The 12,306-nt window shown below is 40.6% G+C and overlaps 1 protein-coding gene across 1 annotated transcript; it reads left to right on the top strand.

Annotated features, from left to right (window-relative positions):
* Nucleotides 1-112: 112 nt before the first annotated feature.
* Nucleotides 113-9,847, top strand: vsnl1b (visinin-like 1b). The gene is made up of 4 exons (XM_077621538.1): nucleotides 113-347; nucleotides 4,205-4,377; nucleotides 6,787-7,002; nucleotides 8,726-9,847. Exons 2-4 carry the CDS (start codon nucleotides 4,216-4,218, stop codon nucleotides 8,921-8,923), a joined length of 576 nt encoding a protein of 191 aa, XP_077477664.1. The 5' UTR covers nucleotides 113-347; nucleotides 4,205-4,215; the 3' UTR covers nucleotides 8,924-9,847.
* The last annotated feature ends 2,459 nt before the right edge of the window (nucleotides 9,848-12,306 follow it).

The following is a 12,306-nucleotide window of genomic DNA, read 5'->3' as shown; positions in this document are numbered from 1 at the left end:
TAATGCCGTTCTACATTTCCCCTCCAAAAGAGAAGAATGTTGCATTTACGTGCAAAAAGCAGGTGGAGGTGCTCTCCATCGTCATTCAGTCATTGCGCTGAGCTGTGATGCGTTCAGGCACCTGTCTTCCATCCGACAAACGACAACTCTCCCGCTGCTGCTGCTCTCGATCGAGCAGAAGAGCATCGCACCATTAGCGGCAGCCGGTTCCTTGCGGAAGCAGCATTGCGCACCTCCCTAGCACCTCCTCGCTCGCTCATCCCTCCTCCTCAACCTCGCTGCCACCGGAGGGGAGTTTTTCCTGTGTACTTTGCTGGGGGAGAAGAACACAATAGCAGTGCACTAAGGTAAGCCATCCATTTATTTCATGTTGCAGAGGATGACCACCTCTCCACCCCCCTCCACTGCGCATTTTCTTCATTTGATGCGCATTCTTTTTAATACAGAGTATACATAAATTGGCGCACGCACCCCACCCTCCCTTTATCACTGCGTCGTTTCCATCGGAATGCGGCAGCGTACCCCTAGGGAGGCGCCTGAGCTTGGACCCTAAATGCGTCGTCGACAAAAAAAGAGCGACCCCCATTATTTGCCCGTTCTGTCGGGCCTGTGTGCGCATAGCGTGCACGTCATTGCAACCATCCTCCTCCTCCGCTATCCACGACCACCCTACATCTGTCTCAGCCCCCCGTCAAAACAGCCGCACAGTTGCGTGATGCGATGCGTTCATTGCAAAGTGTTGGTCCTTCAAGGTCATTCAATGGATACGTTGTTGAAATAGCGTGTTGTTGTTTTTTTTCTATTTGTCGTGGGGGGCGGGGGGGTTATAATGTCTTGCTGCAGTGAAGTAGTTATGTGATTCCGGTGATGGAACCATAGAATGTGCCCATTTGGAGAAGGACGGGGAGGGCGGCATGTTCCAGTGCCATTGACGTGATAGACGTCCAGTTCATTTGAAATGGGAGGGACTGCAAAGGAATGATGGTCAAGAAAATATGTTTTTATTTATTCATTATTTTGAAAATGTCTTCATGGTGGATTAGTGTTTGAGAGCTCTCCATCACATTTCTGAGATCAAGGGTTCAATCCCGGCCTCAGGCCTTCCTTTTGATTTCAATAAAGGTAAAATTTCTTCTTTTTTTTCATTTTCTGAACCGCTTTATCCTCACTAGGGTCGCGGGGGGGCTGGAGTCTATCCAAACTGATTTCGGGACAGAGGCGGAGGACACCCTGAATTGGTGGCCAGCCAATCACAGGGCACGAGGAGACAAACAACCATTCACGCTCACACTCATAGGGGTAATTTAGAGTGTCCAATCAGCCTATCATGCATTTCTTTGGAATGTGGGAGGAAACCGGAGTACCCGGAGAAAACCCACGCATGCACGGGAAGAACATGCAAACTGCACACATTTGGACCAACCGGGATTTTATACCCAGTGGTGAAGCCGATGTGCTAACCACTCAGCCGCGGGGCTCCGAACAACTTAAAAGAATATTTTCACCCGGTAACAATTTGGGACAGTACATCTAAGGCCGTGGTTCTTAATCTGGGTAGGATCGAACCCAGGGGGTTCGGTGGAGCCTCTGGCGCGGAGGTCAAGACACATTGACTCATCATGTCTCTTCGCGATAACATGGCCCGCGTGACCATCACTGGCTGCAGATGTTCACGTGACATTGCTTGGCCAATCAGTGCTGCAAGGAACTTATATATCTTGAATTTGACAAAAATAATATTTTATTTTAAACTAAAATAGGGTTCCGTGAATTTGCATATGAAACTGGTGGTGTTCGGTAGCTCCAACAAGGTTAAGAACCACTAATCTAAGGTATTTTTAAAAAAAATCAAGATCTGTGGGCTGCAGTTGGCAAAACAAGGTTTCAATCCCTGATGGGTTCAGACCCTCCTGTGTGGAGTTTGTATGTTCTCCCCGTGTCTATGTGGGTTTTCTTGTGGTACTCTGATTTCCTTCTACATCCCAGAAACATGCATGGTAGGCTAATTGCTCACTCAAAAATTGTCCCTACGTATGAGTGTGTGTGCGTGCATAGTTGTTAGGCTCTCAACAGGACCCTCGTGAGAATAAGATGAACACGAAGATTAGAATGAACAATTTTAAAACTAAAAAGGAAAAAAAATGTATTTTTGAAAATAAATAAACAAATAAGAAGCATTATATAAAAAAGGGAAAAAGGGAGTGGTTAGCGCGTCGGCCTCACAGTGCTGGTCTTGTGTTTAAATCCAGGTCGGTCCACCTGTGTGGAGTTTGCATGTTCTCCTCGGGGCTGCGTGGGTTTTCTTCGGGCACTTCAGTCTCCTCCCACATTCCAAAGACATGCATGGTAGGCTGATTGGATACTCTAAAATTGCCCCTAGGTGTGAGTGTGAGCGTGAATGGTTGTTTGTCTCCTTGTGCCCTGCGATTGGCTGCCCACCAATTCAGGGTGTGCCCTGCCTCTGGCCCGAAGTCAGCTGTGCTCCAGCACCCCCGCGACGCTAGTGAGGATGAAGCGGTTCAGAAAATGAATGAATGGAACTAGGAAAAGCCACCTGATGGAATGGTAAGGTACACTCGCCTGATTTTGGTCTGGGCAGGTCCAGGCTGGATGCATGCTGGTGGCACTGTGATTGTGAGTGCGAATAAACGTTTGTCTCTCTGTGTACCCGATGGCTGACTGGCGACCATTCTATCGTGTAGTCTGCCTTTCGCCAAAGTCAGCTCGGGTTCAGCGCGGATGAGTGGTTATCACATTGACCTCACAGTCCTGGGGATAAGAGTTCGATCCCAGGCTGGTCCTCACTGTCTGGAGTTTGCGTGTTCTCCGCGGGCTTATGTGGGTTTTCTTCGGGTACTCCAGTTTCCTGCCACATCCCCAAAACATGCATTGTAGGCTGGTCCACCGCTCTAAATTGCACCGAGGTATGAATGGTTGTCTGTCTTGTGCCCTGTGACTCCAGCACCCTCTGCGACCCTTTTGAGGATAAGCGGTTCGGAAAATGAACGAATGGACTAGGAAATTTTGCACTCGTGATCATCCATTGATGAAGTGAGTGACAGTGAGGATCCAGGTCAGCGCCTCAGACTGGCACAAACAAGCACCCGGCCCGAAATAGAAACATGAGCACCAACCGCGAAACAATTCAATGCTTCCACCCGCCCAACAACATAAAAAAAATGGAACATCGATTGGTGTTGGTTATTATGGGCGTATATTGTAAGGCTGTGATTTTTGAGTTGTATTTTCTAAGAGAAGTTTGCAAAAACACTATCCAAGTTAGCTGTTTTGTAAAAATGTACTACAGTAGAGTTAAGTTTTCTTTATTACATTCGAGATAATCTTTACTATAGTTTCTTCAAATTCAGTTGGTTTTAGATTTTGCAGCGTGTTTGATATGTTTTAATTTTTTCAAAAATGATTTGTGTTTTGTTAGTCTGTATTTGTTTAAATTGAACTGTTTTTAATGGGGTTGCTCCAGATGCTTTGTGTCAAAGTGCTGTACAAATTCATTTACCATTTCCTATTTCCCCTGTCTAAGCTTTACAAATAAGCTGTCATTTAATTAAATTGTGTTTTATTTTTTTAAGAGGGAAAAACTGTAATTATTCACTTTTAAATAAAATGTCATATTATTTATTTAAAGTTAATCAATATTTTTAATCAAAACAATAAGCAAATAAAAGAAAAAAACTTGACAATCTCTGTTTCACTTTTAAATGGAACCATGACAATATTTACCGTATATGAAATAAAAATATGAATTAGGATTTTTTTCCTGTTTATTAGAAAACTACATGTAACAAATGGAAAGTAGAATATTTACTTTACAATCAATCATTCACTGCCTCGCCATCTCTCGCCTTGACATCTATTGCCGACAATGGCAGAGCCCTTAAAATGAAAGCTCAAATGAAGTATTACATAGTAAAAAAAAGTATGTGAATTAGTAGCCACAACATTGCCCACTTGATAATGTTAGTTTTTGAATATTTAAAATCAACACTGAAAACTCATGAATGAAATCAATTGACGAGGATGACAGTGAAGCATATTTCTACTGTTTTATTCAGTCTTAGTGATCGTACTAAACCAAAAATATAGTTGCACTATTATCTTTGAATTTCACCCTAAAAAATGGCACCTGGATCATAGCGATTGGGCTAATTTTAGCATATTTTACGTGATTTTGGTGTCTGTGCAGCCGCAGCAGCTATGGGAAAGCAGAACAGCAAGTTGACACCTGAGGTGATGGAAGACCTGGTGAAGAACACAGAGTTCAATGAGCATGAACTGAAGCAGTGGTACAAGGGCTTCCTCAAAGACTGTCCCACCGGAAGACTCAACCTGGAGGAGTTCCAGCAGCTCTATGTCAAGGTGGGTCCAGGGCCCATCCCTGAAGTGACATAGAACAGGCACAAAACATCTTCACAATTATTATTTTTCATATTGTCAATGGCATTGGGAGCTCTATTTTTGGATGCTTATTTTTATCCTTTACCCACCTACACTAATTATATATATATATATATATATATATATATATATATATATATATATATATATATATAGTTAATTATTAGTACTTTTACATTAGCATGAATTCAAACAATCTAATAAAGTACATAGAATGTTGATTATGATGAAAAACAGAAAATTTGGGGGAAATCAAAATAAATGTTTTTCATTAGTACATAAAGAAATCATGTGTTTTTAACAGGTTTATTCTCACACAGTCATACAGCAGTCAAACAATGATTTTGAATTTAGCCACCTTTGCTTTTAACAGAGAACAATAAAAAGTCAGGATATTGCTGCAAGGGGGTGCACTTTCATGCAGAAACACAGCATTCTGCCATTGAATGGTAATAAACATTGTGTGAAAAATTATCATAAAATGCCAGCCACTCCCACAGTGTCACTTGCTGTCAAACGCAGTAAATAAAATGAAAATTATTTAACGGATTAATCTTAGTGACATGGATAAATAAGGCTTCATTAACAATTCTTCTACAAAAGATTCAATTCATCAGCTACATGGTAATCCTTTTGTGCCTTTTTTTAGTTCATACTTCCTGTAAATGGAGCAATCGGGTGCGTTGATACTAAAACTTACTCTGCTTGAGCTTGTCAATATGGTAGCAGAGCTTGAGGGCGGCGCCTAACCGCGGTCCGGCGCCTGAGTGGTTAGCCCGTTCACAGTTCCGGGATTCTTGATTCAAACTAAGGTCGACCCACCTGTATGGAGTTTGCATGATCTCCCCGGGCCTGCGTGGGTTTCCTCCGGGTAGTACGTTTTTCTCCCACATTCCAAAGACGTGCATGGTAGGCTGGCTGGACACTCTAAATTGCCCCTAGGTATGAGTGTGAACGTGAATGGTGGTCCGTCTCCTTGTGAGACTGGACTTCTATCATCATCATTGGCAACAAAAGTGTGAATGCTTAAAAATACATTTAAAAAGATGGAATTTGCATGTTCTCTCCGTGCCTGCATGTTTTTTTCCGGGTACTCTGGTTTCCTCCCACATTTCAAAATATGTAGCAGGTTGAACACTCCAAATTGTCCCTAAATATGAGCGTGAACATGAATGGTTGCCCGTCTCCTTGTATCCAGTGATTGGCTGGCAACCAATTCAACCCCAAACCCGGGCTACTGCCCATATTTAGCTGGGATAGGCTTCAGCACCCCTAAGGATACGCAGCACGGAAAACGAATGAATCATAGAATATTTTGCGATATCCTTAAACAATCCGGATTATTTTGTTGCAAGTAGCTTTTGACTCACTGCCTTAGACATCAAATTTATTTCAACTAGGAAGGCTGACATTGAATAATCATGTTTCCCTGTTATTGATGGCGATAGACACCAATTCAATTTGACTATGGAGCTGGCAGGTATCGAACAAGGCCTTGGCTTAATTAAACTCATTTTGTCAGTCAACAGTCACAATATGTTAGGTTCATCCAATTGTATGTTTATCCTTAGGTTTTTCCAATTCAGCTTTCAATAAAAAAGGCATCTGTAGTCACATCACATTTAATTCTTGCAAGAAGAGAATACATCCGGCAGCTCGCCCCACCCAAGATTATTCTAAAGAGCGGCATTATGTCCTGCCCATTTAAGGCTTCAAATCAAAACAATTACAAGGTTATCGATTCCATTTGCGTAAGCAAGAAACAAAACAATTCCATAATCAAGCAAACCAAGCGTCAACCTAGCGTCACAAAGGAAAAACAATATACAAGTTGATTGATAGCCATCCGTTGAGCCAACAACAATTTAAGCGTCCTTCACCGATCTTCCCTGTTGAACTTGCATCTGGGGAAGGGGTCGAGGCGTATCAGTGGATTGTTTTATGTCCTTTCGAACTTGTATCTCTCGCTGGACCCAGCTGTCCTGGAGAGCGACCTTGGCGTAAGCGTTTGTCTTCGTTGAAAGCGATCAACACATATAACTATATTGTTTAATATAGTTACACATTTAGGATGAGCATTACTATTCCTAATAAGCAAATATATTGATTAATATAGTAAGCATGTATATTATAAGGCTTTATATTCATTGCAAACACATTTATAATAATGATTACCCCAACATTCCCCCCTATATTATAAATTTGCACATGATCCCCTTAATAAAACTTCCTTTCAGCTTTATTCCATTAATTCCAAATGAACATATAGTAACATCCCAGAATAAACCCAACACAATAGTATATTTGTCTTTTAAACCAAAATCTCAAAATATGTTTATTTGATTTCTTGACTTTTATTTGCCTTTGCAGTTCTTCCCGTACGGCGATGCCTCCAAATTCGCGCAACATGCTTTCCGCACTTTTGACAAGAATAGTGATGGCACCATCGACTTCCGAGAGTTCATCTGCGCCTTGTCCATCACGTCTCGTGGCAGCTTCGAGCAGAAGCTCAACTGGGCCTTCAACATGTATGACCTGGATGGAGATGGCAAGATTACCAGGGTGGAGATGCTGGAGATCATCGAGGTCGGTGGTGATCTGTTTTTTTCTTCTTCTACAATATGTATATATAATCCGCCTGTTGTTGTAGTGGTTCACACTGACTTCGGTGCGGCCAGGCACGATTCCAACTGGTAACGGTATCCATTGTGAGTGTGAATGGTCGTCTGTCTTTCTGTGTGCCCTACGGCTGACTAGCGACCATTCTAGGGTGTAGTCTGCCTTTTACCAAAGTCAGCTGGGATAGGCTCCTCTAATCCCTTCAACCCTTATGAGGATGCGCGGTATGGAAGGTGAATGAATAAATGATTTACAGTATACAGTGGTACCTCAACATACGAGTGCCCCGACATACGAGCAATTTGAGATATGAGTAAAATTTTGGGCAAATATTTACCTTGAGATACGAGACAAATTTTGATATACGAGCAAACAGCGGACACGAGAGGCTGCTCATAAGAATATCATGGTCATCATTTGCATGTTTTTTCCCGTTAGTCAGTGCGAATCGCGTATTTCTCGTTGGCCGTGGTCAACGTGCGTTATCCTATTGTGAGGACATTCGTGTGCATCATTTTGGGAATATTTTTACTACGTCCACGGGAGACGTCAAGGCGAGGTAGGAGGGATAAGGACCCAGTCGCTGGGAAGCAGGTGAGGACGAGGCAAATGGTGCTCATAACCAAAACTTTAATAACTTAGGAGGGACCTTACAAAATAACAAAGACTTATGAAACTAAACATGAAACCAAACCGGATTAGGGAAAACACGTGGAATCGAGGAGCAAGGTAGCGTGGATGCATGGTAAGGGAATTTAGGCAGACGATCCGACAATGACATTAAACTCAGTGGGGTTTAAATAGACACACCAGGGACTAATTTCGAATCACGCGCAGCTGCGCGAACACAACGGGAAGGCAGGAGGGACAAACGAGAGTCGGGAAAAACAATAGCAGGCTACTCGTAACAATTTTGAAGGGAATACAAAAGCAAACGACCCTCGATAGGTTGCATCTGAAAGTCAGGGTGGAGGCATGGCAAATAGAGCCAACCCGGGAGAAGAAATGTATCAAAATTTAAAACTAAATTATAATAAAGTTTAATGTAAAGTTAGATTTAACTTATTTTTGAGTGTGCATCGTAATCCAAGTTCATTTAAATGTGTTTATGTTATGTTACGAGCGCGATGCTGTGCAAATAGTCTCACCCTATTTCCCCCACCTCTCTCTCTGACGCTCTCTCCCTTCCGCGAAATCAGTCTAATTTTAGTACTATTAAACCACTAGTTATTTGTTACTTTGTTAATAGATGGCAAATTAGAACAAATAAAAATGTTTTCCGATCCAATATCCTGTTTTTGGTGTTCTTTCAGAGGGTTGGAACGAACTAATTTGTTTTTAGTTCATTTCTATGGGAAACGTTCATTTGAGTTACGAGTAAATCGACATACAAGCTCAGTCCCGTAACGAATCAAGCTCGTATCTCGCAGTACCACTGTATTTGAATTAAAGCATAATTTTGAACAAAATAAAAAGATCAGCATCTATGCTCGAAATGCAAAACACTTAATATCAAAATGTGTTGTATGTCTTTCATTAATGGCAGCGAATGACTTAACATATGGCACATAAGCGCATACGTAATTGAAAAGAATGAAACAGTTTTTGTCGTCTATAAATTCCCGTAAATTGGAAAACATGTAGGAAGCCATTACAGAATGCGGCTCACTTCTGTCCCTTCCTTCTGCAGGCCATCTACAAAATGGTGGGAACGGTGATCATGATGAAGATGAATGAGGACGGCCTGACCCCGGCGCAGCGGGTGGACAAGATCTTCAGCAAAATGGATAAGAACAACGACGATCAGATCTCGCTCGAGGAGTTCAAGGAGGCGGCCAAGAGCGACCCTTCCATCGTGCTGTTGTTGCAGTGTGACATGCAGAAGTGAAGCCCCACCCCCCGTGAAGTCCCTCCATCCACAGGCCTCAAAACACCACTTCTGCTCGCTCCCCAAGCCCCCTCCATTTCCCCGCCACCTCTGCCTGCATCCACACATACAGTACAGACACACGTACACAAGCACTGGACTGCTGTTTAAATGTTTCATTCAACAGGGGGTTAACAAAAAACAAACTATTTTTCAATGGACTCGCTTCTTGTGGTCGTATGCATGAGAAATATGTCAAATATGCGGAATCATTTTGAATTTAGCGATAAGATAATGCTACATTTCTATTTCAGAAGATGTTGTTGTGCAACGTAAAGACTCCACACACAAATGTGGGCGCGATCATCCAGCTTAGATATGACGGGTGCTTTGTGATTTGGCAGACCAGCCGCCATTTTGCGATGGGGGGAAACTTTGCAGAATCAAGGGACAGAAAATTTGCATCTAGTGTTGATGTATGATTTCTCATCCAATTCAAACTGGTTAATACTTTCACTGCCAACCGAGATTTAGATGTAGTATGTGCTGTGGTATTTAGGAAAATATACAAAAGAAATACTCGTTAATAGTAATGGATTCCCAATCCCGGTCCCGGTGCACGAGTGGTTAGCGTGTCTGCCTCACAGTTCTAAGATCAAGGGTTCGATTCCAGGTCTGGACTTTCTTGTGTGGAGTTTGCATGCTCTCCCCAGGTACTTATTTTCCCCCCACATACCCCCAAAAATGCAGGGTAGGCTGTTTGAACACTCAAAATCAAACTTTAGTTCTTTTTTTTTACACTCATTTCAATTTGATTAAAAAATGTATTTCCATTTTCTTAATCGCTAATTATATTTATTTATATAAAAAATAGCAAAGACATAATTCAGTGGTTTATTTAAAATAATTATGATCACATTTCATTTTACCAATTAGAAATTCATACTTAAAAAAAAATATTATGCTTTTGTTCCCATCTAAAATTAGTCTTTTTTTCTGGTTTTCAGTAACAGTTTTCTAATAATACATTTTTGGTTCCGGTCAGCCAATTCAGGGTGTCCCCCGCCTCTGTCCCGAAGTCAGATGGTATAGCCTCCAGGACCCCCCGCGACCCTAGTGAGGATAAAGCAGTTCAGAAAATCAGATGAGATGGTTCTGGTTCTAAATTTTGATTTTGTTGGATCCCTATTGAAATATCATATAAATGAACAAGAAAACAATGATAATTATTCATCAAAACAACAAAAAGTAATAATTTTGAAGACTAAAGTTAAGTTTTGAAATGACCAAAACCCCTCACTTGCTCTATAAATGGTTAACATTTTATACATGTTGTTCATTCTATGGTGAGCTAACCAACATGGCAGCCATGTGCGTCCACAGTAAATTCTTTCAGTTATTCCAGATATTTACATAGTATTAACCGAATACATTTTAAGGAACTCTGTAGAAATGTCAAATCAACAGCACATCTTTTGCTGTCCACAACAGCCGGAGTTGAGTTTCCCCCCATACCAACATGGCAAAACACCAACTACTACTTCTCTATAGGTGGAGTACTGCCTTTTGGCTTTTTGGACTCGTGCTCCCACCAGCCAGCCATCCTTTGCAAATTGTTCAACACTGCAACTACTACTTCGACGTATTGCTTTCAGTAATCGTAAAAAAAAAAAAAATTAAATCCTACGATAATTGTAATGACAAGTGTCTCTTACAGCCAGGCTTGCAAAGCTTGTGGATGATAGAGAGATATTCACACATGACAGAAAAAGTATTGCATGCATATATTATGTGTCGAAAAAAAGATATATATAAATAAATAAATATATATGTATAAATATATATATATATATATATATATATATATATATATATATATATATATATGTATATGTATATATACATACATATGTGTATATATATACATATGTACGTATATGTGTATATATATGTATATATGTATGTATATATACTATATATAGTATATATAGTATATATATATACACATACAAATATACATATATATAGTATATATATAGCTCCTTTTTATTTTTTGCATCTTCAGTGGTTATAAATGAGGAAATCCTCTTTGAGATTCTTTTCGTATTGTTGCATGGGATGTACAGTGTAATCTCACCTGAGGTGGGAGCATGTTTCCCTCCACATTCACCCACGCTCGTATAAGGATTTGGGAATTTTCAACCATTTCAATGTATGGCAGATACAAAGGAGAGCGTGCCCTCCAATTGGCCGGCCACCAATTCAGGGTGTCCCCTGTCTGGTGACGGAGTTGCCTGGGATAGGCTCCGCAACCCCCCGCAGCGAGTATAAGGGGTATGAAAAATGAATGAATGAAAAACAAAGTACTATGGCCAAAAAATGCTTATGAAGAAGGAATTTAAAGATTTGTTTTAATTTATTTTTTACTACTTCATGTTCTTTAAAAAAATACTTTTCTCTCCCCAAAACACAACTTTATTTTCAGAATTTTCCCCATAAATTATGATTTTTACCTTTTTGAATTCCAACATTCACTGTTTCTTCCTCACAAACATTGAATTTTGTCAAAATAAGATTTTTTTTCTTGGGAAACAAGATTATGACTTCTTGAGAATATATTTAGTGAGTCTTGAAATATTATCACTTCATTCATTTTCCATAATTTATCCTCACAAGGGTCATGGAGTGTACCAGGTCAGAGGACACCCCAAATTGGTGGCCAGCCAATCACAAGGCACATTAGTCTCATTGGAAAATAATGTAATTTTTAACTCTTCAGTGTGGCTCTAATTTCCACTCCTTTGTGGAACACACACATACACACACCCTTTTTCCACGAGTCACACACAATTAGCTGCCTATTTGGTTTGTTTACACAATACATATCGACATGTTTACAAAGTGCACTGCTATAATAATCCAATGATCTCCATGCTGAGAGCTCCCTAATGAAAGGGACTCATATTCCAAAGCAGCAGCTGCATAAAAAGTTTACTGGAAATACTGCATTCCAACAATGAAATTTTTTTAAACAGGTGAAATACTTTATTTTGCTTTTTGAATCAGTCTTTCCAGGACATTAGGCTTCCCTTTTCCCAGGCTATGCAAGCATGGACTGAGTGTCTGCCTTGTGAGTCAACAAGCCCAATAGCGGACGCAGCAGAAAAGCACCCCCATAATGATCTTTATTATTATTGTATTCTACGCTCTGTACATTTCAATCTAGCCCGACACTACACGATCTTTAATGTCAAGTAAATGTTTCTATCAAATATGAAAACTCATGATACAAGTGACTGTATTCTTTTCTACATGTGGCATGTGTTGCACCCCTTAAACCAACCAACAAACAAAAAAGCTTGCATTCTGTTGTGATTAAAATTAATAAACCACAAACGGTCTTT

Source organism: Stigmatopora argus, chromosome 15 (genome assembly GCF_051989625.1).
Source record: "Stigmatopora argus isolate UIUO_Sarg chromosome 15, RoL_Sarg_1.0, whole genome shotgun sequence".
NCBI classification, from domain to species: Eukaryota; Metazoa; Chordata; class Actinopteri; order Syngnathiformes; family Syngnathidae; genus Stigmatopora; species Stigmatopora argus.
The sequence above is the reverse complement of the archived record's forward strand: the minus strand, read 5'-3'. Positions and strand labels throughout refer to the sequence as shown.

What these genes read in the sequence shown, in the direction of transcription:
- vsnl1b (XM_077621538.1), top strand. Translation starts at nt 4,216, where the DNA reads ATGGGAAAGCAGAACAGCAAGTTGACACCTGAGGTGATGGAAGACCTG. An exon ending in TCCAGCAGCTCTATGTCAAG is followed by an intron (nt 4,378 to 6,786) that starts GTGGGTCCAGGG and finishes TTGCCTTTGCAG; the next exon opens with TTCTTCCCGTACGGCGATGC. An exon ending in AGATGCTGGAGATCATCGAG is followed by an intron (nt 7,003 to 8,725) that starts GTCGGTGGTGAT and finishes TTCCTTCTGCAG; the next exon opens with GCCATCTACAAAATGGTGGG.